Source organism: Bufo gargarizans, chromosome 1 (assembly GCF_014858855.1).
Source record: "Bufo gargarizans isolate SCDJY-AF-19 chromosome 1, ASM1485885v1, whole genome shotgun sequence".
NCBI classification, from domain to species: Eukaryota; Metazoa; Chordata; class Amphibia; order Anura; family Bufonidae; genus Bufo; species Bufo gargarizans.
Window position 1 is genome coordinate 252325870 of NC_058080.1, and position 20735 is coordinate 252346604.

At 42.1% G+C, this 20735-nt stretch overlaps 1 protein-coding gene across 1 annotated transcript in view; it reads right to left on the bottom strand.

Annotated features, from left to right (window-relative positions):
- The window catches only part of CENPE (centromere protein E), a 122538-nt gene that overhangs the window by 37287 nt on the left and 64516 nt on the right, over positions 1-20735 (bottom strand). Inside the window, exons 30-41 of the mRNA XM_044277610.1 lie at positions 16252-16429; positions 16042-16163; positions 15698-15946; positions 14866-15018; positions 14460-14768; positions 11583-11846; positions 8189-8293; positions 7809-8078; positions 7229-7333; positions 6561-6827; positions 1646-1750; positions 1269-1538 (exon numbers count right to left, since the gene is read on the bottom strand). Coding sequence (XP_044133545.1) covers positions 1269-1538; positions 1646-1750; positions 6561-6827; positions 7229-7333; positions 7809-8078; positions 8189-8293; positions 11583-11846; positions 14460-14768; positions 14866-15018; positions 15698-15946; positions 16042-16163; positions 16252-16429 — 2397 coding nt within the window. The remainder of the gene's footprint in view (positions 1-1268; positions 1539-1645; positions 1751-6560; positions 6828-7228; positions 7334-7808; positions 8079-8188; positions 8294-11582; positions 11847-14459; positions 14769-14865; positions 15019-15697; positions 15947-16041; positions 16164-16251; positions 16430-20735) is intronic.

A 20735-nucleotide genomic window follows, 5' to 3' on the forward strand; every position in this document is an offset into this window, starting at 1 on the left:
TAACCCCATGCTCACCAGAAGGGAAGGAAAACAGACTTAAAAGGGAAAGCGCACACACATGAATAAACAGCAAGACGTTGCCACCGGCAACCAGCATATGTGGCGAAAGTATCACGGCAAACAACCTCCAAGCAGTAACAGAAACCTTTTCAAAATTGGGTTGGATCATAAATCTAGAGAAATCACGTCTTCTCCCCGAACAAAAAAATTATCTTTCTGGGTGTACTTCTAGATTCCCATCAGATGTCCTCGTTTCTTCCAAACCAGAAACAAGAAGATTTAATCTGGAAGATTCTAAAAAATAGCCTCAGTTCAGGAAATGGTCACAGGCCCACTTGAGGGACCTTAAGTCTTTCCTGTTAGAGGTGGGACAAGAAGCAGACCTCCTTAAACAAAAAAAGTAAGGATTCCATCTAGAGTTAAATTCTCACTATCCTGGTGGACAAAAGAAAATAATCTGTCCCGAGGGGTGGAATGGCATCAGACAAATCAAGTAATGATTACTACCAACGCAAGCAAGCTGGGTTGGGGGAGCACACATGGAAGGTGCAATGAAGCAGGGTCTATGGCGGGCGGATATGGAACAAGTATCTTCCAACATGCGAGAACTGAATGCAGTTTGGCAGGCCCCAAAAGCCTTTGCTCCCTCAATTTGATTAAACCACGCAATAATTATTTCCGAAAACTCCACCACTGTAGCCTACGTGAATAAGCAAGGGGGACCAAGGAGTCTCTCTCTAGTAGCATTCATATGTCCTTACTAAGAAGAGAGAAATACACAGCTGACAGGAGACTGGCCACAGCTCATTTCCCTTGAGAAAAAGATGATAATTACTCTTACCGGTAATTAGATTTTCCTTTAGCCTCCACAACGGCACAAGGAATTCCCACCCAATTATTCTCTATATCAGAATATTATTTTCTGTTTGGCAGATACTTCTGAGTCCTAGGTTAATAACTGGAGAAGGTAAGAGGGAGGGGGTCTTTTATTGACTGATCTCACGGTTGTTTTCTGTCTTGTCTCTAGGGAGATAAGTTGTGGCCAGTCGCCTGTCAGCAGTGTTTTTCTCTCTTCTTAGTAAGGACATATGAATGCTCAGCATAGCCGAGTGTGCATGTGTATGGAAGAGTCGAAAGGAATAGCTGGTTTGGTCAACTGCTATGTAGAGTGGTCATCTGATTTACTGAGCTCAAATGCTGATGTCATCTGTAAATGGGACAATCTTGTTTTTTTTGTTCTATGCAAAATTATATAATCTAAAATGTACCTCTTCTTCTAGATTTTCTTTGGAGTGCTGCAGGTCATCCCTTTCTTGTGTAATACTTTGCACTCTGTTGGAGATTTCTAGTATTTTCTGGGAAGCCGCTTCTTTTTCCTCCTGGGCTTGTTTTAATTCAAGCTCCTTGTTCTTTAGGACCTCCATAACCTGTTCCATTTCAGATGCCAGATCTTTAGGCAGGTCAGTAATCTGTCCGTCTTCTAGAGCTTTGTTCAGGATATCATTCTTTTCTTCCATTTCTCTCTCTAGTGAGGAGGACTTTTTGGGAGAGAAGGAAAAAAAAAAAAAAAAGTGAGTACAACCCTAAAAAGGCTTAACTATGAGCAATGTATGTGATAACGTTATGAAGATTACTACAATTTTACCTTTTCTTCTAGTAACGAAATATCACTGTCCAGCTTTTCTACCCTCTGCTTCTGCTGTTCAAGTTCTTCTTGAGTCTTTTTAAGCTCATCTCGAGTTTCAGTACACTGTAATGAGTTAAGTCATTAAAAAGCCTCCTAAAATATACTCATGGAAACACATTGGCTAACTCTTTAAAGGGGTTTCTGGTTCATATTGATCCTCAGGTTCGGTCATCAGGTCACCTTTAGCAGTCCAGCTGCTTTGAAACAGCAACTCCCAGTGTGCTCCATTTACTTCTATGGGAGTTACAAGAGCAGCTGAACAAATGTACATGCTGGGAGTCGTAGTTTCACAACAGCTGGAGTGCCAGAAGTTGCTGATCCCTGGGATAGGTCAGCAATAGCCGATCGGGGGGGGGGGGGGGGGGGGGGGAGAGCCTGACGCCCTGGCCAATCAGCGGTTTGAATAGTATGCAGTGCTCCTGTGAGAGCCGTGTTCCATACAATGCATACTTGCTGACATAAGTGCCGCAGTCCCTTCAAACAATTGACCAGCAGGGGTGCCAGGAGTTGGACCCCACTGATATGATACCGATGACCTATTCTAAACCAGTTTAAAATTAACCTAGCTATAGCGATTACCTCTTGGAGATAAAAACTAAAAATGAAAATTTCCAGTCTTCTAACGCCCCTTTCACACGAGCGAGTTTTCCAGTGCGGGTGCAATGCGTGACGTGAACACATAGCACCCGCACTGAATCCGGACACATTCATTTCAATGGGTCTGTGTAAATGATTGTTTTTTTTCACGCATCAGTTCTTAGTTGCGTGGGAATCGCAACACGTTCTATATTCTGCGTTTTTCACGCAGCCCTGGCCCTATAGAAGTGAATGGGGCTTCAGTGAAAACCGCATTGCATCCGGAAGTGCGGATGCAATGCGTTTTTCACTGATGGTTGCTAAGAGATGTTGTTTGTAAACCTTCTGTTTTTTTATCACGTGCGTGAAAAACGCATCAAAATGCATTGCACCCATGTAGAAAAAACTGAATGCAATCGCAGACAAAACTGCGGACCTAATCAGTCTCTCTCGTGTGAAAGGGGAATAAGTCATTTTTTTCAACCTTTCTGTTCAAGGTTTTTTTTATTTTTTTTATTCCTTTTAATCTTAGTCAGTGACCATGTCAGACTGGCATCAGAATCTGATGTTGTCCCATGTTACTTCTAACAAATTAAAATATACAATAAAGCAAAGTAATTACTTTGGTAGTCTGAAGCACTGAATAATTACTATGGGAAATCTAAAGTTTCCCTTTGAAGTATAACCATTCATACACCTACTGCTTGTAACACACAGTGGGTATCAGGGTGGATAAATAAAAAAATAAAAATAAAGTATTTTTGATTTCAATCGGATTTTTTTTATTATAAAATGCTTTGGAGGAAAATATATTCCCATGCAAAGGTTATTCCATCATGAAATAAAGATTAGTTATTTTTTTATTATGTAGAATAAGGCTACTTTCACACTAGCGTTCGGAGCGGGTCCGTCTGATGTTTCATCAGACGGATCCGCTCCTATAATGCAGACGTTTGCATCCGTTCAGAACGGATCCGTCTGCATTAGAACTTAGAAAAATTTCTAAGTGTGAAAGTAGCCTGAGCGGATCCGGTCAGACTTTACATTGAAAGTCAATGGGGGACGGATCCGCTTGAAGATTGAGCCATATGGTGTTATCGTCAAGCGGATACGTCCCCATTGACTTCCATTATAAGTCTGGACAGATCCGCTCGCCTCCGCACGGCCAGGCGGACACCCGAACGCTGCTTGCAGCGTTCAGGTGTCCGCTCACTGAGCAGAGCGGAGGCTGAGCGCTGGCAGACGGATGCATTCTCAGTGGATCCGCCTCCACTGAGAATGCATTAGGGCCAGACGGCTGCGTTCAGGGCCGCTTGTGAGCCCCTTCAAACAGGGCTCACGAGCGGACACCTGAACGCAGGTGTGAAAGTAGCCTAAGGCTGTATGTGTGTAATTTTTTTGGTAAATAAATTCATTCATCCATTCACAATGTCATGCTCTTCCAGAGGTTTTTGGAAGATTATTGGGCAGTTTCTCTGCCTACAAGATTTTATCACAGATGCTTGGTTTACTTTTGCAGTTCTCAAAACTGAATTTGACTCAGCAGAGATCACATGCCTCTTCTTCACGGCAAAAATGTTATAACATGAACAGAGTTGAGAAAAAGACCTTAATCCTAACTTCTACAAACCTATGAATGCAGAATCGACCTAATCAAACTAATATGAAGAGTTGTAATTCTAAAAATCTTTATCTACTTGCATATTATAAGTTATACCAGCAAGAATTAGTCTTTATGTAGAAAACAGATTTAAATCAAATCCACCCTGGTGGGTGTGGACCCACTGTACCAACTAACCAGTTTGACTTTGGGCTAAAACTAAGGGGCATATTCACCCTTTAAGCAGTGTACAGGGATCTGGAATTTCGATAAGGGAACTAACCAGGCTGCTCAACTACACAGGATGGGGTGGTTTTCTGATGTTTGGAGCAGAATTTGTAGTCAGGCTAGGTATGGTACACGGGTAGTCAGACAACAGATCACACCTTTGTTGGTTACCAGACACTAGAAAACCCCAAACTGTTGTATTATCTACTTGCATTCCCCATGTAATAATTCTGGAGCATCTATTCTTATGGCTCTATGTTGTGCTGTTCCTCTGTTATTTCTGAAAGAAGTTATGAATGAATTACCAGCAGCTTGCAGTAAAGGTACAGATGGGTGTTACCAGTCGGGGTTGTGTCCCTGCACAGTCCGGAACCAGCAGCACTGATTGGACAGAGTCAGACGCATCTGCTACTGGTAACCCAGCAGTACCCTTTACCGCAGACTGCTGCCAATTTGTAAACTTCTAGCAGGAATAATACAGGAATGCAACAACATAGAGCCATAAGAATAGATGTTCCAGAATTATTACATGCGGAATACAGGTCGTAAAACTGACATGTCTGGAGAGGAGACAGGTCCTCTAACTCCAGAAGTGCTGTAAGGAAATTCACGAGGATCAGTTCTCCTTTCTTACACCAGAGAATGTCCAATTTTTTTTCCAGAAGAGTAAAAATACTCCTCTTACCATTTTTGGGGAGTATTTTTAGCCAAGGAAATTTGCAGTAATTCAAATACATAATACATAGGCCTGCACTTGCTCACATCTGCGTTACAGGCTCCGTTCGGGACCTCAGTCGCAGATTCTGTCAAAAGGAGCAGACAAAAAAAAGCCTTGTAGGACTTTGATAAAAAGACAAGATCCTGACCAGAAACTGAACAGACTCCATTATAGTCAGTGGAGTCTGGTCAGCTCTGTTCCCGTCAGTTACGTGCCTGATCTAGCACTTCTGTTATTTTCGTTGGTCTTTTCATTTAACAGAGCAAACCAACAGAGATTATATATGTGCGGTGTGAATGTGCCCTCCCATCAGCTTCTCCAACATACAGTCCCATGTAAATAACCACCCCTCCTGTCAGTTTCTCCAACATACAGTCCCATGTGAATAACATTGCTTCCCCTCCTCCAGCATAGGGCTAATAAGCCCTGGGAGGGATCTTGAGTGAATGCACAGCAGGTTATGATAGCCATGTGATAAAGTACAGCCCAATATGGCGGATCCTCCCTGTACTTTATCACTTGGCTATAATAACCTGCTTTGCATTCACTCTGGGCCATAGGCCGGCCGACTTATTAGAAGTCTGTGGGTGCCCTAATACCACTCTGTACAACCCAGGGGTTGCATGCAATGGTAATAAGCTATATGTGCAAGGGCTACTTTAAGATTCTGTACGTTTTAGGTCTTATGCACACAGCAGTCTGTGCATTGTGGACACCAATTTGCGGTCCCCAATGCACAGGAAACATCCGTGCGGATTTCGCAGACTGATCCAGACCCATTCAACTTGAATGGGTCCGTTATCAATCCGCACCCCTGCAGTGTGGAGGCACGGAAGGAAACCCGATGGAAGCACGCTGCAGTTCTTCTGTGCCTCCGTTACACACTGGACCTACCAGATTGCGGACCCATTCAAGCGAATGGGTCCGCATCTATGATGCGGTGAACACATGGCTGGTGCCCGTATATTGCAGACCCGGCTGTGTGCATGAAGCACAGCATGCTTACTGGCACACAGCCCTGTCTATTGGATCGTGGCTGTGCTTTGTATTGCTGCAGAGTGACAGAGCTGTACCTAGGCCATGTGACTGATGAATGTGACATCACAGGCCTAGGAGGAGGCTGCAGCACTCACTGGAGTGACAAGTCTTCTCACAGCCGGATAAGCGGGGGTGTCAGGAGTCAGACCCCAGCACTGATCTGATATTTATGAGCTACCTTGGAGGATCAATATCAAAATATTGAAAAAGTCTCTTTAAGCTAGTGCACTTTGGTGTGCTTCTGCATTACTGAAACTACACCAACACACTCTGAATCACTACTTTTAGTCTATATACGGTGACTATAAAAATCCAAGATGTCCCTGTGCAACCCAAAAGGCAAGACTGCTGTCCTTAAAAAATAAATAAATAAATAAATAAATAAATAAAAGCTAGTCCTGTGTCCCCTAGCAGTCCTAAAGGTGGCCCATACACAGACCAGCTAATGTATATGGTGGTGCGCCAATGCTCCCTCCAAAGTCAGAGGAAAGGGTTGGGCATATGGAATGTACAACAAGGGAAACAAGTTGGTGCTGGTCACCAGCATGTTCTCCTCTTCCCATTGAGAACCTATGCAATAGCTGTTAGGTTAAAGGTTATCTAAAGGGAGACAGACAGGATACAGTGCTCAAGGTAATGGCAAAAAAGGGACATCCTTGGTAAAGAAGGTTTTACTTTTTGTTCATCTAAAAATCACATCAAATAAAATGTACCTCTTTTTCTAGGTTTGCCTTGGAGTCCTGCAGGTCATCCCTTTCTTGTGCAATGGTTTTAACTTTGTTGGCAAGTTCTAGTATCTTGCAAGAAGCTGCTTTTTCCTCCTGGGCTTGTTTCAATTCAAGCTCCTTGGTCTTTAAGGCCTCCATAACCTGTTCCATTTCAGAAGTCAGATCTTTAGGCAGGTCAGTAATCTGTCCATCTTCTAGAGCTTTGTTCAGGATATGATTCTTTTCTTCCAATTCTCTCTCTAGTGAAGAGGACTTTTTGAAGAGAAGAGGAAAAAAACAAAAACAAACAGTGAGTACATCTCTCAGGTTGTCTCATTTCACCGTTCCTAAGGAGAGAGGAGACTAAGACACCCAACACCTGGCGGCCGAGAAACAGCAGAGTGGGCTGACACTGCGCTGTTTCGGTAGCTCTCATTGACTCAGACACATGGGAGCTACTGAAATAGCTAGTTAGAGAAAAACAGCTTCCCATTTCCATATCTCTGATGCACTGTAACGGGAGCTACTGAAACAGAGCAGCACCATTCCATTGGCGCCTGGTGGCAGGGGTTTAGGTCTCCTCTCTCCTTAGTAACTGCGAGAGGAGACAACCTTCTTAATTATGAGCAATGAACAGTAGTTGATATCAGGATATAAAGACTACTACAATATACCTTTTCTTCTAGAACATAAATATTATTTGTCAGCTTTTCTACCCTCTGCTTCTGCTGCTCAAGTTCTTCTCGAGTCCTTTTAAGCTCATCTTCAGGTTCAATACACTGTAATGAGATAATAGTCATTAAACAGGGTCCTCAAATATAACTTATGGAAACACATTGTCAAACTCTGGATTGTCTGCTTTCAAGGCACTGATGACCAATCGGGATAGATCATTACTATCTAATTGGCGGCAGTCATACTCATGGCAGCTCTGCCAATGAAAAGTCTGAAGGGGCTGCAGTGATTATGCGAGTACTGCATTTTCTTAAGCGTTTACCTGCAAGTCCCTTATTTTGTAGTGGTAGCGCAGTGTAATTACAACTTCTTTTCCCAATGGGGAGAAGGAAAGAAAGGTTGGGCATATTGCATTTCAAGTGTATGGAGGAGACAGAAGGAATATCTGGTTTGGTCATCCATCTTCTAAAGCGGTCCTCTGATTTACTGAGATCAAATGGTGATATCAGTAAAGAGGACAATCTTGGTAAAGAAAGTTTTGTTTATTCTTCTAACCAAAAATTACAATATAAAATGTACCTCTTCTTGTAGGTTTTCCTTGGAGTGCTGCAGGTCATCCCTTTCTTGTGTAATACTTTGCACTCTGTTGGTGAGTTCCAGTATCTTCCAAGAAGCTGCTTCTTTGTCCTCCTGTGCTTGTTTCAATTCAAGCTCCTTGGTCTTTAAGGCCTCCATGACATGTTCCATTTCAGAAGTCAGATCTTTAGGCAGGTCAGTGATCTGTCTGCCTTCTAGAGCTTTGTTCAGGATATGATTCTTTTCTTCCAATTCTCTCTGTAGTGAGGAGGACTTTTTGGAGAGACGGGAACAAAAAAAACAAACAGTGAGCACATCTCTGGAAAGGTTTAACTATGAGCAATGTATGCGATATCAGGATATGAAGAGGACTACAATTGTACCTTGTCTTCTAGTAAAGAATTGTCACTTGCCAGCTTTTCTACCCTCTGCTTCTGCTGCTCAAGTTCTTCTTGAGTTCTTTTAAGCTCATCTCGAGTTTCTGTATACTGTAATGAGAACAGTAATTAAGCGACATTTCTAATATGCATAATGAAAGATTGGAAAACTAAATCAAGATAGCTATTAGTCATTAACCCCTTGGAGATAAAACAACTTTCATTCTTTTAGCTTTTGTCTTCTCATCATTGTCTCAGATCAATACTTTTTACTATTCACATCTAGGAGTGCATGTTTTTAGTGGATCGAGGTATACCTTAAAGAAAATCTGTCGCCTCCGTCATTGCTGTTTAAGTGAAGAAACTGCATAGCAGCACGTCACCCCTTATTCACAAAATCTACCTCTTTTAGCCATTTGTGGTTCCAATCTTCAGAAAATCTACTTTGTTGGCACTGGCGGAGTGGGAGACCTGATGGCAACGAGGGGCTGATGGCACTGGGGGAGATGGTGGCATGGACTGACTCCATGTCAGCTAGCCGTGCACACCAGGAAAAGTATGTATTCACCTGAGCAGCGGCCCGAATCTGCTGGCTGTGGAAGAGGGGGGGGGGGGCACCCGTGTTTTGAAGTGGCAGATGGAGCTGGGGAAATAAAGATGGCAATGGCATGGAGGGGCTGATCGCACTGGGGGACGGGATATACATGGAAATGGGTGGCATGTTGGGGCTGATTGTACTAGTGGACATGATGGCATGGAGGGGCTGATGGCACTGGGGGGGGAGCCAATAGCACGGTGGGGCTGAAAAGGAAAATGTTCTTTTAATTCATTTACTAAATTAAATCGATAGCTGCAGCCCTACGTGCTACTATGCAATTGCTTTACTTAAATAGCAATGACGTAGGTGACCGATTACCTTTAAAGGGTTTCTGTCATCAGAAAAATAGTTATGTATCTGACGGACATTAGCGATGTGCCAATGTCAGCAGAACATAACTGTATGACATATCTCGCTGCCTGCCGCCGTTCCCTCAAAAATACTTTTATAATATGCCAATGAGCCTCTAGGAGCTAGTGGGGCGCAGGTGCGAGATTTACAGGGCATTCAGAAGAACTAGGGCATCAATCAACTGGACATGGGCGTGCCAAAGGGTGAGAAGACGGAGCCTCTAGGTGCCACAGCAATACCCTACTAGCACCTCCCAGAGGCTCATTAGCATATTATAAAAAAAAAATCAATATTTAGCATGAAAGGTGGCAGGCAGGGAAATGCAAGTCCTACATGTCAGCCAGCTACATAACGAATTTTCTGATAAACCCTTTAATGGCACCATTTAATTTACCATACCAAAACATTTTTTTATGGGAGTGAATTATTTGGTTTTTGCTTTGTTTTGATACAATTCACTATGTGCTAAAACTGGCACGTTTCCTTTATCATGTGGGTCATTGAAATTACAACTAAACCAAAATTTATGTCGTTTTTGGACATCTCAAAAGTACAAAAACTCAAAAAAGGGTATCTTACACAACTTTTACATCTGCACAGCAATATGCTTCCGTTGTAATACCACCGGCTGCATCTGTTCAGAATGGATGTGGTTGCATTAATCGAAAATGAATAAAACCGGATCAGGCACTAAAAGCATTCCAAGTAAGTTTTTTGTGTGTGTGTCCAGCATGTTTAGTTTCCAACGCCGCACACAAAAACGCTGCTTGCAGAGATTGTGTGTCCGGCATGGGAATGCAACAAACCAGAACGGAATGGTGCACTCTGTTCCAGTTGACAATGAATGGGGACAAAACTAACAGCGCTTCGCGCTACGGTTTTGAGGCCCTGTACCGGATCTCGGAACTGGACAGCACAACGCAGATGGGAAAGTAGCTGTCACTGATTGTGAGTGCAGAGGTACAACAAAGTCAGACCAATATCAGAATCTGATGTTATCCCATGTTATTTCTATCCAATGTCCCAAGTACAGAGGTGGTCTAAAGCAATGAAAAATTATAAAATGGAACTTCTTTTCCCCCTGAAGTTTTTCTTTAAGGTACAACCATTCAGAACATACTGATTAAAATATATAAAAATTACAAACGTCACACAAGAAAAAAAAAAAAAAAAAAAAAAACACACCTTTACGATATCTGAAATAAACAAATTTTATAATCCAAGTAAATCAGCCATCTAACTGAAACCACCTAACATTGTGTAGGCCTCCCTACTGCCACCAAAAGAGCTCTGACCTCCACAAGACCTCTGAATGTGTCCTGTAGTGTTTGGCACCAAGACACGCCATCCACATGATGTAAAACACCGCAAGACAAAATCTGACCACCCTCTTTCACTGCTCTGTGGTCTAGTTCTGATACTCACAAGCCCATTGTACGTGCTTTCGGTGGTGGACAGGCTTCAGCTTGGGCACTCTGGCTGGTCTGCAGCCCCACACACAGCAAACTGCAATGCTCTGTGTTCGACACCTTTCTATGATATCCAGCATTAAATGAGGTGCTGAGAATTTAGCCCCAAATAGGCATAAATGAATAAAAATTGGGTTCTGCCATCACAAACAACTTTCAGAAAGAAGCCATGGGTGCATCTCCCCGCACATAGTTGATTCCACAGGGGGAAGCTGCTGGCCCTCCAGTATAAGGCCTCTTGCACACGACTGTATGCCCTCCGAGATATACGGTCCATGAGCGAGCCATATGTCCTGGAGCGTCATTGATCGTGCGCACGAGAGAACACAGCATCGTAGATTACAATGATGCTGTGGACGTCGGGCTGTCCACGGGACTATTGCCTTATGATCTTGAGTGCAGGACACTAGCCCTGCTGGCGGGCCGAGGTGCACAGCATCATTGTTATCTACGATGCCGTGTTCTCCCGTGCACATGATCAATGCCTCTACGGGACATATGGCCTGCTCACGGACCCTATATCTCGGAGGGCATATGGTCGTGTGCAAGAGGCCTAACAGAGGCCGCCATTCCTGTGCAGGGCTGACCATGAAATGTGAAAGGCTCAAGTCGTCCCAAGCAGGATCCAGTCTGTTAGGGCTGGGCGATATGGCCTAAAATCTAAAATAGCGACATCATTTGAAGCATGTGGGATATAACGATATATATTATTTTCTTCTGTAGGTATACAAATTACATGGCCACCATCATGTTCCCCAATCAGCGCCATCAGCCCCTTGCCATTGCCACCATCATGTCCCCCAGACAGCGCCATCAGCTCCATGCCATATCCATCCACTGTCCGATCCGATTGATAAGGGGAAGGGGGTCACCCTCCATGACATTCATATACCCGCAAAGAACATATGGACAGAGAGTCTTCAAAAAGGACAAACTCTTCAACTGTAAAACCCATAGTTGAGCAGATGCAAAGATAGTTTACCTTTTCAATATTCTTCTCAAGCTCTTCTTTGAGTTGGACCATCTCTGATTCAAGACACTGTCGTGCCACCTTCATGTTTTTCAGTTCTTCAGTGGCAAGTTCCACTTGGTTCTGAAGATTATTTATCTTTTGCTCATTATAATATTTTTCACTTTTTAGCATTTCCAGTTCTTCTTCACAGTTCTTCAAATTCATTTTCAGGAGTTCTAAATCGTTATTTATGGTGAGGTTGGATTGTTCAAGCTCCTTTTCAAAGTGGGAAGCCTATGTGATGATTAATAAAAGGTCATCATTAGATACACACTGGAAGGAAAGTCATTTTCTGGGGAATTTCAGTCATCTTATTAGAGGGAGCATTAAAAGACCACTAATCTGTGGGGGGGAAAAAGCATAATCTGCCAAGGAAAGTTTGTCTTTTACTCTCTCAGTCTTCACATCTTCAAACTGCTACAGAAAGAAGTTCTAAGAGATGTCCTGCAGTCCAACAAGGCCCTCATTGAGCAGGGATACTAGACAGACACTACAGGCAGTGCTACCCAGCTTTCCCAGGTGCCCGAATGTAAATTTTGTCCATATAAGCAGGAAGGATTTCTTACTATCTAGGCAACTTTGACTATTTCTTTTCTGTTGGAAAGCTGGATTGCAAGTCAAGTGGATCTGTACACACTGTCCAAACATTAAACCGTACATTGTTCAAGAAACCCAGCTTTCCCAGTAACCTGAAAGGGACATCTGCCTAGCTGTTCCACTATTAAGGGTAACTCCTTTATTTTTTTATGTAATGCTGCGATTTTCACGCAACACAAGTGATGCGTGAAAACCAACGCTCATGTACACAGCCCCATTGAAATGAATGGGTCCGGATTCCTTGCAGTCGCAATACGTTCGCATCACGCATTGCACCTGCATGGAATACTCGCTCGTGTGAAAGGGGCCTTACAGTTCCACATGGAGGCAACTAGGGTTGAGCAATATACCGGTGTTGGCGGTATACCGTGGTATTAAGAAACCGCGATATAGCCATTTCCTAATAACCACGGTATTTTGTGATGTCATAGAAGCGGTCATGTGCGCTGCCTGCTTTAAAATCTGCGTCCGCCCGCCCCTGCATGATTGCATACCAGTACAATTACTACACGCAGCAGCTGCCCCCGACTCCTCCTCGCTCCCATAATGAAGTCTCCACTCGGCGACGCTGCCGAGCAGCACAGGAGCGACTGGTCGGAAACTTTTTTTCAACTCCCACACCCAAAGAGTTCGCCGCCTGCCCATAACTGTCCAAAAAGGAGGAAGAGGAGTTTGAGACCCTGACCCTAAGTTCACACCTGAGCGTTTTACAGCGCGTTCAAACGCGCTGTAAAACGCTCAACACATGAAAACCAATGCTTCCCTATGGGAATGGTTCTCACCTGGGCGTTTTACAGCGCGTACGATCGCGCTGTAAAACGCCCGACGCATAATCAAGTACTTGAGCTTCTTTGGGGCGTTTTGACGCGCGTTTGTGGCCATAGGACACTGCAGTCAATCACACAAACGCGCGTTTACTATTGCAAAAAACGCGCATAAAAACGCGTGTTTGAGAAACGCTCAGTTGTGAAAGCAGGGTAAAAGATAGCCCGACTGTCTTAAAAAAAAGTGTTATGTCTGTCCATCACCATGTATGTCTTCTACAACTGCGGCCCTGTCTAACTCTGGCCTACTCCTTCCTGCCTGCAAGCTGCACCACACTACTGCACTCCCCCATACATTAGCAACAAGAAGACATTACTGTATGGTGGCCACAAGACATTGATATTTTTGATATCGCCCAACCCTAGAGGCAACCAGAATCTCCCAGGACCCTAAAAAGGTAAAAGTGCCTAGCTACGGCACAATTTTGTAGTGAGAGGGATTTATCTTGGTAGATTTAGTATTTTGCATTCTTTATTAGGACTCTTTTACACGGGCGTGACTGATTGGCTCCGGATGCGTTCAGTGAAACGCGCACCATTTTGCAAGCAAGTTCAGTCACTTTTGTCTGCATTCACTTCTGTGGGGTCAGGGCTGTACTATAGAACATGCTACGTTTTTCACGCAATGCAGAACTGATGAGAAAAATAAAAAGACAAGCTCATTGAAATAAATAGGTCCGGATTCAGTGCGGGTGCTATGTGTTCACCTCATGGGGGCCTTACAGTTCTACATGAGGGAAACCCAGCTTTCCCAGGATCCAGAAAGACTTTGGATTTCTCTTGGCGATTCGTACTTTTTCTGGCTAGCAAACCCAGCTAGGCATTTTTTAATGCTGGAAATTTACAAACTCAAACAGGCTGATCTGGTATTCTGCAGTCTGGGAATGCTGGGTAGCAAGTCTCATAGGGGAGCGATGGGGGTTAGGGATGTTAGGTTTTGTGTGTTTAGATTCTGGGCTTAGTTCCCCTTGAAGAGTGTGTACTTTTGCAGTTATTCATTTTCTTGTTGCTTCATGCATATTGAGAAATCAAACAACTTTGGATTAAAATCATCCTACTGTCTTGTGTCACCTGGTTCTATGACTATCTATTTGTTTCCTTGGTAACAGACTACAAACTTTACTAAATGTAGTCTGATCCTGAAGGCCTGTGGTTACCTTTTCGCTCTGTCCCTCTCCAACTAGGTTAGCAAAAGGAGACAGAAGGAAGTACAACCAGCAGGGTATATTGGTGGTTACATAGCCCTGTACAGGAGCTGAATTCACAAAAATGATAGGATATGTTAACCAAGACCATTTACATGGTTGATTGATTCTTATTTCAGTTGCACTGGAGCAAAAGAATAAATCTGCAAGGGCACAGCCTTCACTAGCTAAAGGATACATTTGTTACCAATATTCAATGCTAGAAGTTAAAGATCAAATACCTGGTCATTATCTTTTGTCTGACTTTCTTGGTCTATTTTAGAGGAGTATACTTGTTGTGCACATTTCAGATGATCCCGCTCCTGAACAATTACTTCCATTTGCTGCCCAAGATCAAGAAGTTTCCTTTCAGCGTCAAGTTTTTCATTTTGTAAAGACTGAAGTGTTGACTGTTTTTCTGTCATATCCCACAGAAGACCTTCAACCTGAGTGCTCAAAATGCTCTTGTCCTGCCCAAGCTTTTCTATGTTCTGAATAAGTTGTTGATATTCATTGTTCTTCTGCAGCAGCTTTTCTTGTAAGCCAAGAACCTGCAAGATCAAGTGATCAAAACTATTAGATTGCAACGCTCAAAAAAAAATAATACAATAAAAAGCACTTCAAATGACCAGAGACAAAAGGGACTACCTCCACTTCCAAGGATGGCATCAGGTCAGTTTCTGTTCCCTTTTCATCTATAAAGGTACTGTTAGTAACTTGAGAATTGAAATTTCCAACAAAGCTGATTTGTTGTTTTAACTCATCTTGGCATCTCTGTATCTCTTCCTGTGATCTTGTGTACTAGAGGATTTAAAAAATAAAATAAAAATTACATACACACAAAACTATATTTGTTATTTATTTTCAGTGGACTTTGAAACCCCAAGGCAGAACTGATTGGAAAAGTAAGGTGGTGAAGAGAGTGACCGACTAACGGCAAAGGTTTTAACGCAGTGTGTATTGTTCAAAACCAGAAGGTCTCGCATGACTTAGAGGTTGTCCGGAGTCAGGTGAGAGTTGTTATATATAGTTCAATAGGATGTATAGGTGCTATAGGGCCATCAATATTTCCGAGTGTGTGTTGGAAGGCGTTTGGGATCTGTGGTATTCATTGCAAGCACTGGCCCCATTCATAATTTACCAAGTACAGCAGCTCCTCCATACAAGTGGTAGCGGCTGGTACTGCCACTCATATCACCACTCCTAGCATACATTTAGGTGGGAAAAACAAATTAATCTGTTCAGCTTCTAGAGAGCGTCTTCAGTCACCTTCAGCACAGAATTAGAGATCACAGGGGAAAATGGAATAGGAAAGATTGGGGACCTCACTAATCCACATATCCAACAGCTTAAAATGACTGAGCGAGGGGAGAACATGGGCGATTCTGTCTAGATGTTTTACATTAGTTGCATAAAGATATTTTTTTTAAAGTTGCAAAGTTTATTTGATTTATCAGTCACCAGCTAAATTATCACTTACATTCTCTGTATGTCTCTGAAGATCAGTCAGCAGTTCACCTCTTTCTTTCTTAAGATTATCGATGGTCTGCTGAAGTTCGACTTTCTCTTGAGAAAGCAATTGGACTCGCTGCTGCAATTGACTGAGGATTTCGGTCAACTCATCCCTCTCCATTTCAATCTCTTCTTGTCTGGCTGCAGTATCAAACTGATCAACGTTTGTGGATATTTCATCAGACCCCTGTAAACTCTGGTCTTTTGTCTGATTGTCCTTAAATGTAGATAACAAATTGGATAAATTTTTTTTGTTAAATCCACAAAAAAAATAAAAAATAAACTTAAAAAAAAAAAAAAAAAAACCCTTACCTGCTTATAAGATGTCATTTCATTAAGGAGATTGCCGTTAGTAACCATTAAGGAGGAAATTAAATGGTCCTTTTCCTTTGTGACCAGTTCAAGATTTTCTGCCATCTTATTATATTTCGACTCTAGATCAATAGAAACAGAGCAAAAGTGAGTGATTTCTATATTAATTGGAATTACTGGTTTACATAAAGTTTGCATTACTGGAAATACCCGTTTCTTCAAGGTTTCTGAGAATATGTTCCAGTTTAGTTTCAAGCTCCTCAATCCTCTTGCGCTTTTCTTCAACCTCACATTGGAGCTCAGTTCTGCTGGACTTTTCCACATCAAGTTGGGCTAAATATTTCTCGCTGTCTTGTTTCAAGTGTTGACACAAGCTATTCAAGTCTTCCTAAGGATAAAAATAGGCACAACTCAGTTTTCCATATTAAACAGGTTTTTCCAAAAGAAACCATACTTAAAGGAAATGGGTCAGCAAAATTTTCTCTCATCTGCCACTAGGGCGGCAGCTAGCGATTATTTGAATAATCAATTAGTTGTCGATAATTTCATCGATCGGGAAAAAAAAACACCAACATGACAAAAAAAAAATAAAATGGGTTTATATGATTTTACTTGAAAAATTATGTTCAAAGGCCATATTAAAAAAAAATTGTGAGTGGCACTATTATAACAGCCCTGGCCCCTTTGCTCACAGCAGTATTCCTTAACAGGCAGTAACTTACTTTAATTAGCACATCTTCTTTTACCTTAAAATGAAGCTCCAGTAACATGCAGAGCAGGAGGCGTAACGTCACTTACTCACGTGACGACCCTGCTCCACCTACTTTATGAATAAAGCAGGCGGAGCTTGTGTGTCAAGTGATGTTACGCTGCCGCCCGCTCTGCCCGTTACTGGAGCTTCATTGTAAGGTAATAAAGATGCGGTGATCTAAAGTTCAAGGACCCGCAGGCATAGTGCGTGACCGCCCGCTCGCATAGCAACGAAATCGGACGATTATTCGATAACGGGATTCGTTGACAACGAATTCAGTTATCGAATATTATCGATAACGTTGATTAATCGTTGCAGCCCTATCTGCCAGTCAAATCTAGGTGACAAATCTTTTTTCCCGAATCAGTTTTTATTTTCCGACTGTACTTTTATTTTTTATTTCCTGAACATGATAATGTTGGTGGCCATCTTGAGCTTTTTTTATTTTTTATCCTACAGTCCTGTTGCATGTCATAATACATACAGAGATAAAGAATCCTTACTATCAACTTCTGGAATTACCCACGGCACTTACCAGCCACATAGGACATTAAATGAATTTGCATTATACAATACATTCAGTTGATGCCACTTAGGCTACTTTCACATTTGCGTTCGGGGCTCCGCTTGTGAGTTCCGTTTAAAGGCTCTCACAAGCGGCCCCGAACGGATCCGTCCAGCCCTAATGCATTCTGAGTGGATGCGGATCCGCTCAGAATGCATCAGTCTGGCAGCGTTTGGGCTCCGCTCAGCAGGCGGACACCTGAACGCTGGTGTCCGCCTGGCCATGCGGAGGCAAACTGATCCGTCCAGACTTACAATGGAAGTCAATAGGGACGGATCCGTTTGAATTTGACACTATATATGGCCCAATTTTCAAACGGATCCGTCCCCCATTGACTTTTTTTTTTGTTCATGGTAATGCAAACTGATCCGTTCTGAACGGATATAAGCGTTTGCATTATAGGTGCGGATCAGTCTGTGCAGACACCAGACGGATCCGCACCTAAACGCAAGTGTGAAAGTAGCCTAAGCCGATTAAGCCTAGGTTCCTCGAGCCGCTGTCAGAGCTTGCCGCAGTCTCGGGGTTGAATAAAAGTGAGGTGACCCACACCACAGACCTTGTCAAATTTTTGAGGTTTATGGTGGTGTTTAAACACTAACACTATATACGGTAGTATCTGGTTTATTTGCAATTTGCACATTGACGGGTTCGGCGTATTGGGATCATACCATCTCCGAGCAATACATTTACATGCCATGAAAAGAGATTTCTCTGTATGGCAGATCTAAGTTGTAGCTATGAGAAGTGGGTGCGAGGGATATTGTATTTCTGTGATAGCGCCTCAAACGTCATCAGCACTCCCCGACTGTGTGTCCGAGAGTTATAACCCCTGCCAATTGCCATCTGTCCGCTCCCATGACCACCTGTATATGCGGCAACAATTGATTGTTCCACAGAGGTGTGTCAGAGACAACATACGTAAATTGATAGTGATAGATTTGGCCTCTTTCCACACAGTTTGTGTAATGGCAGTAGTGATTTCTGAAATTTAGGGGGCATTTCCAAGACTGACCATAATGTGTGACAGTTCAAGTACTGTTTTAAAAAGTACTCTATGGTGGGCAGGTCATCAGTTGTATACCAGGTATGAATAAGCCGCAGTTGTCCTGCTAGAAAATAAGTATAATAGTCCGGTAAAGCCATACCTTCCTCCATTTTGGGACGCTTTAGTGTATTTAGACTAAGCTTTGCACGGGATCTTCCCCAAATAAAAGCCCTAGTTAAGGAATCTATTTCTTTGAACACAGATTTTGGTATATAAATGAAGAATAGAAGTGGGGCACTCACTAAAAGTATAGGGATCTTTAATTTATTATAACAGCAAAAACACAATAGAAGTACAATAAGCACAATATAATATCAGCATTAAAATAAAAGGAGAGCAAATAAAATTTGGTACTGGTGATGATATGAATGATAAAATATAACAATAAAAAAGTGATAAAAGAGGATTAAATTCGATACTTTTTAAATAAATAAGTTGATAAATGAGATCCCGATGTGTGTGATTAAAAATATGATAGTGAATTCAAATGTCAAACATAGGGATATTCACTAGTTAAATTCTGAAGAATTCCATGTATGGTGATCCACTCCGACAACCAGTCTTTGTAGTAGGTCTCTCAAGTAGGAAAAATCAAAGTCCCAAGCGTATGCAGCTATGAAATTATACTGAATAACAGTTTGGCTGCTGATACGCACAGCGGCGTCCCGCTGTGTTAGTATGATGCGATTGCTTTTGGGTGGGATATGCAAGTGCTTACCCGAGGCTCCTTTGCGCTGGATAATAGTCCCTCGACTCGGCGTATTGGTGTACAGCTCCGGTCTCAAGGGTTGATGTCCTGATTTAAATTTGGCGCCAGTGGAAATGTTTGTTGCACGTGGTTTAGGTTCCCTACGTATTGCAACACCGATGTATTCCGGTAATTACTCTGGCCCACAAAATATGACCTCCAGGCTCCTCGGACTTGCAGACCCACTCCTCCTGGTGGGGGGGGGGGGGATACCAGACACGTTTCGGGGATTTACAAGGCAGACCCCTTCCTCAGTGGTTGACGGCCCCTTGTTCGTGTTCCATCTTTATAGTGCATGAGACACAAGAAAAGACTGGTTCGGAATCCGGATTTTAAGGATTGGGATCAATGTGTATTGGAGCTGACTGTCGCTATATATTCGGCATACCATCAGCCATATCATTCATATAATCGAGTAAGTAATGTCAATCCATCATATGAATAAGGAACATCGAGATAAAAGTAAGGATATTAGTATAAGTCCATATATAAGTATAAATGATAACGGGATCTCCACCTATCGAGACCTCCATGTCTTGTTTAAAATTTATACTATAGCGGTTTCTCCGAAATCACATCAAGTGGAATAAGTATCGTTCTTGCAAATGAATCCATGCGATTCTATTGCGTCTTTATATACAACTGGATGTTCTATGGAAAAAATGTGTAGTCTCTTCAATATATATTAATTATTTTGATACATTGACTACTGATGTGGTTACAAGGGAAAGCGGTATCTGCACACAATAGTTTCAAATCCCAAACGATACATTGCGGTTACATATAGTCTTTATAATAGTGAAATTCTCATACAGAGGGACATAAAAGAAATCGTGCAGGGGACCATACAAAGTGTCTATATAGAGACAGCAAGATGATTGTAAACGGTCTCCATATACACACATATCATAAAATTCCAATATTATTTTGACAATCCCATCATTTGAAAAAACGCACCAATATATTCTTAATGCGTCTATGGTGCGTTTTATGATAATATAATATTGTTTTTATTTTTTAAAAAGAATTGCCTCCATTCTTTAGAAAATAAAAAGAGGAAATCCCTTTAATGATTCATCCAAGTTGATACCTCCACGGATCTTTAAGGGAGTCCTCCCACGATCTATACAATGTTGATAATAAAATATATATATTTTGCCATCCTGGTTATGACAGTGGCATACATTAATACGTCTTTTAAAAGGTCATATATTGTGAAGAACATCTCAGGAACATACATAACTTCTGTATAGTTCCGATAAATTTTTGTGAGATTCCTCAGAATGGGTCCCTTGTTTTTCGCCAATATACCCTTACATTCAAAAATATTTATGAAGTTATGTTGGATGGGGGCCATCCAACTACACATTTTTTCCATAGAACATCCAGTTGTATATAAAGACACAATAGAATCGCATGGATTAATTTGCAAGAACGATACTTATTCCACTTGATGTGATTTCAGAGAGACCGCTATAGTATAAATTTTAAACAAGACATGGAGGTCTCGATAGGTGGAGATCCCGTTATCATTTATACTTATATATGGACTTATACTAATATCCTTACTTTTATCTCGATGTTC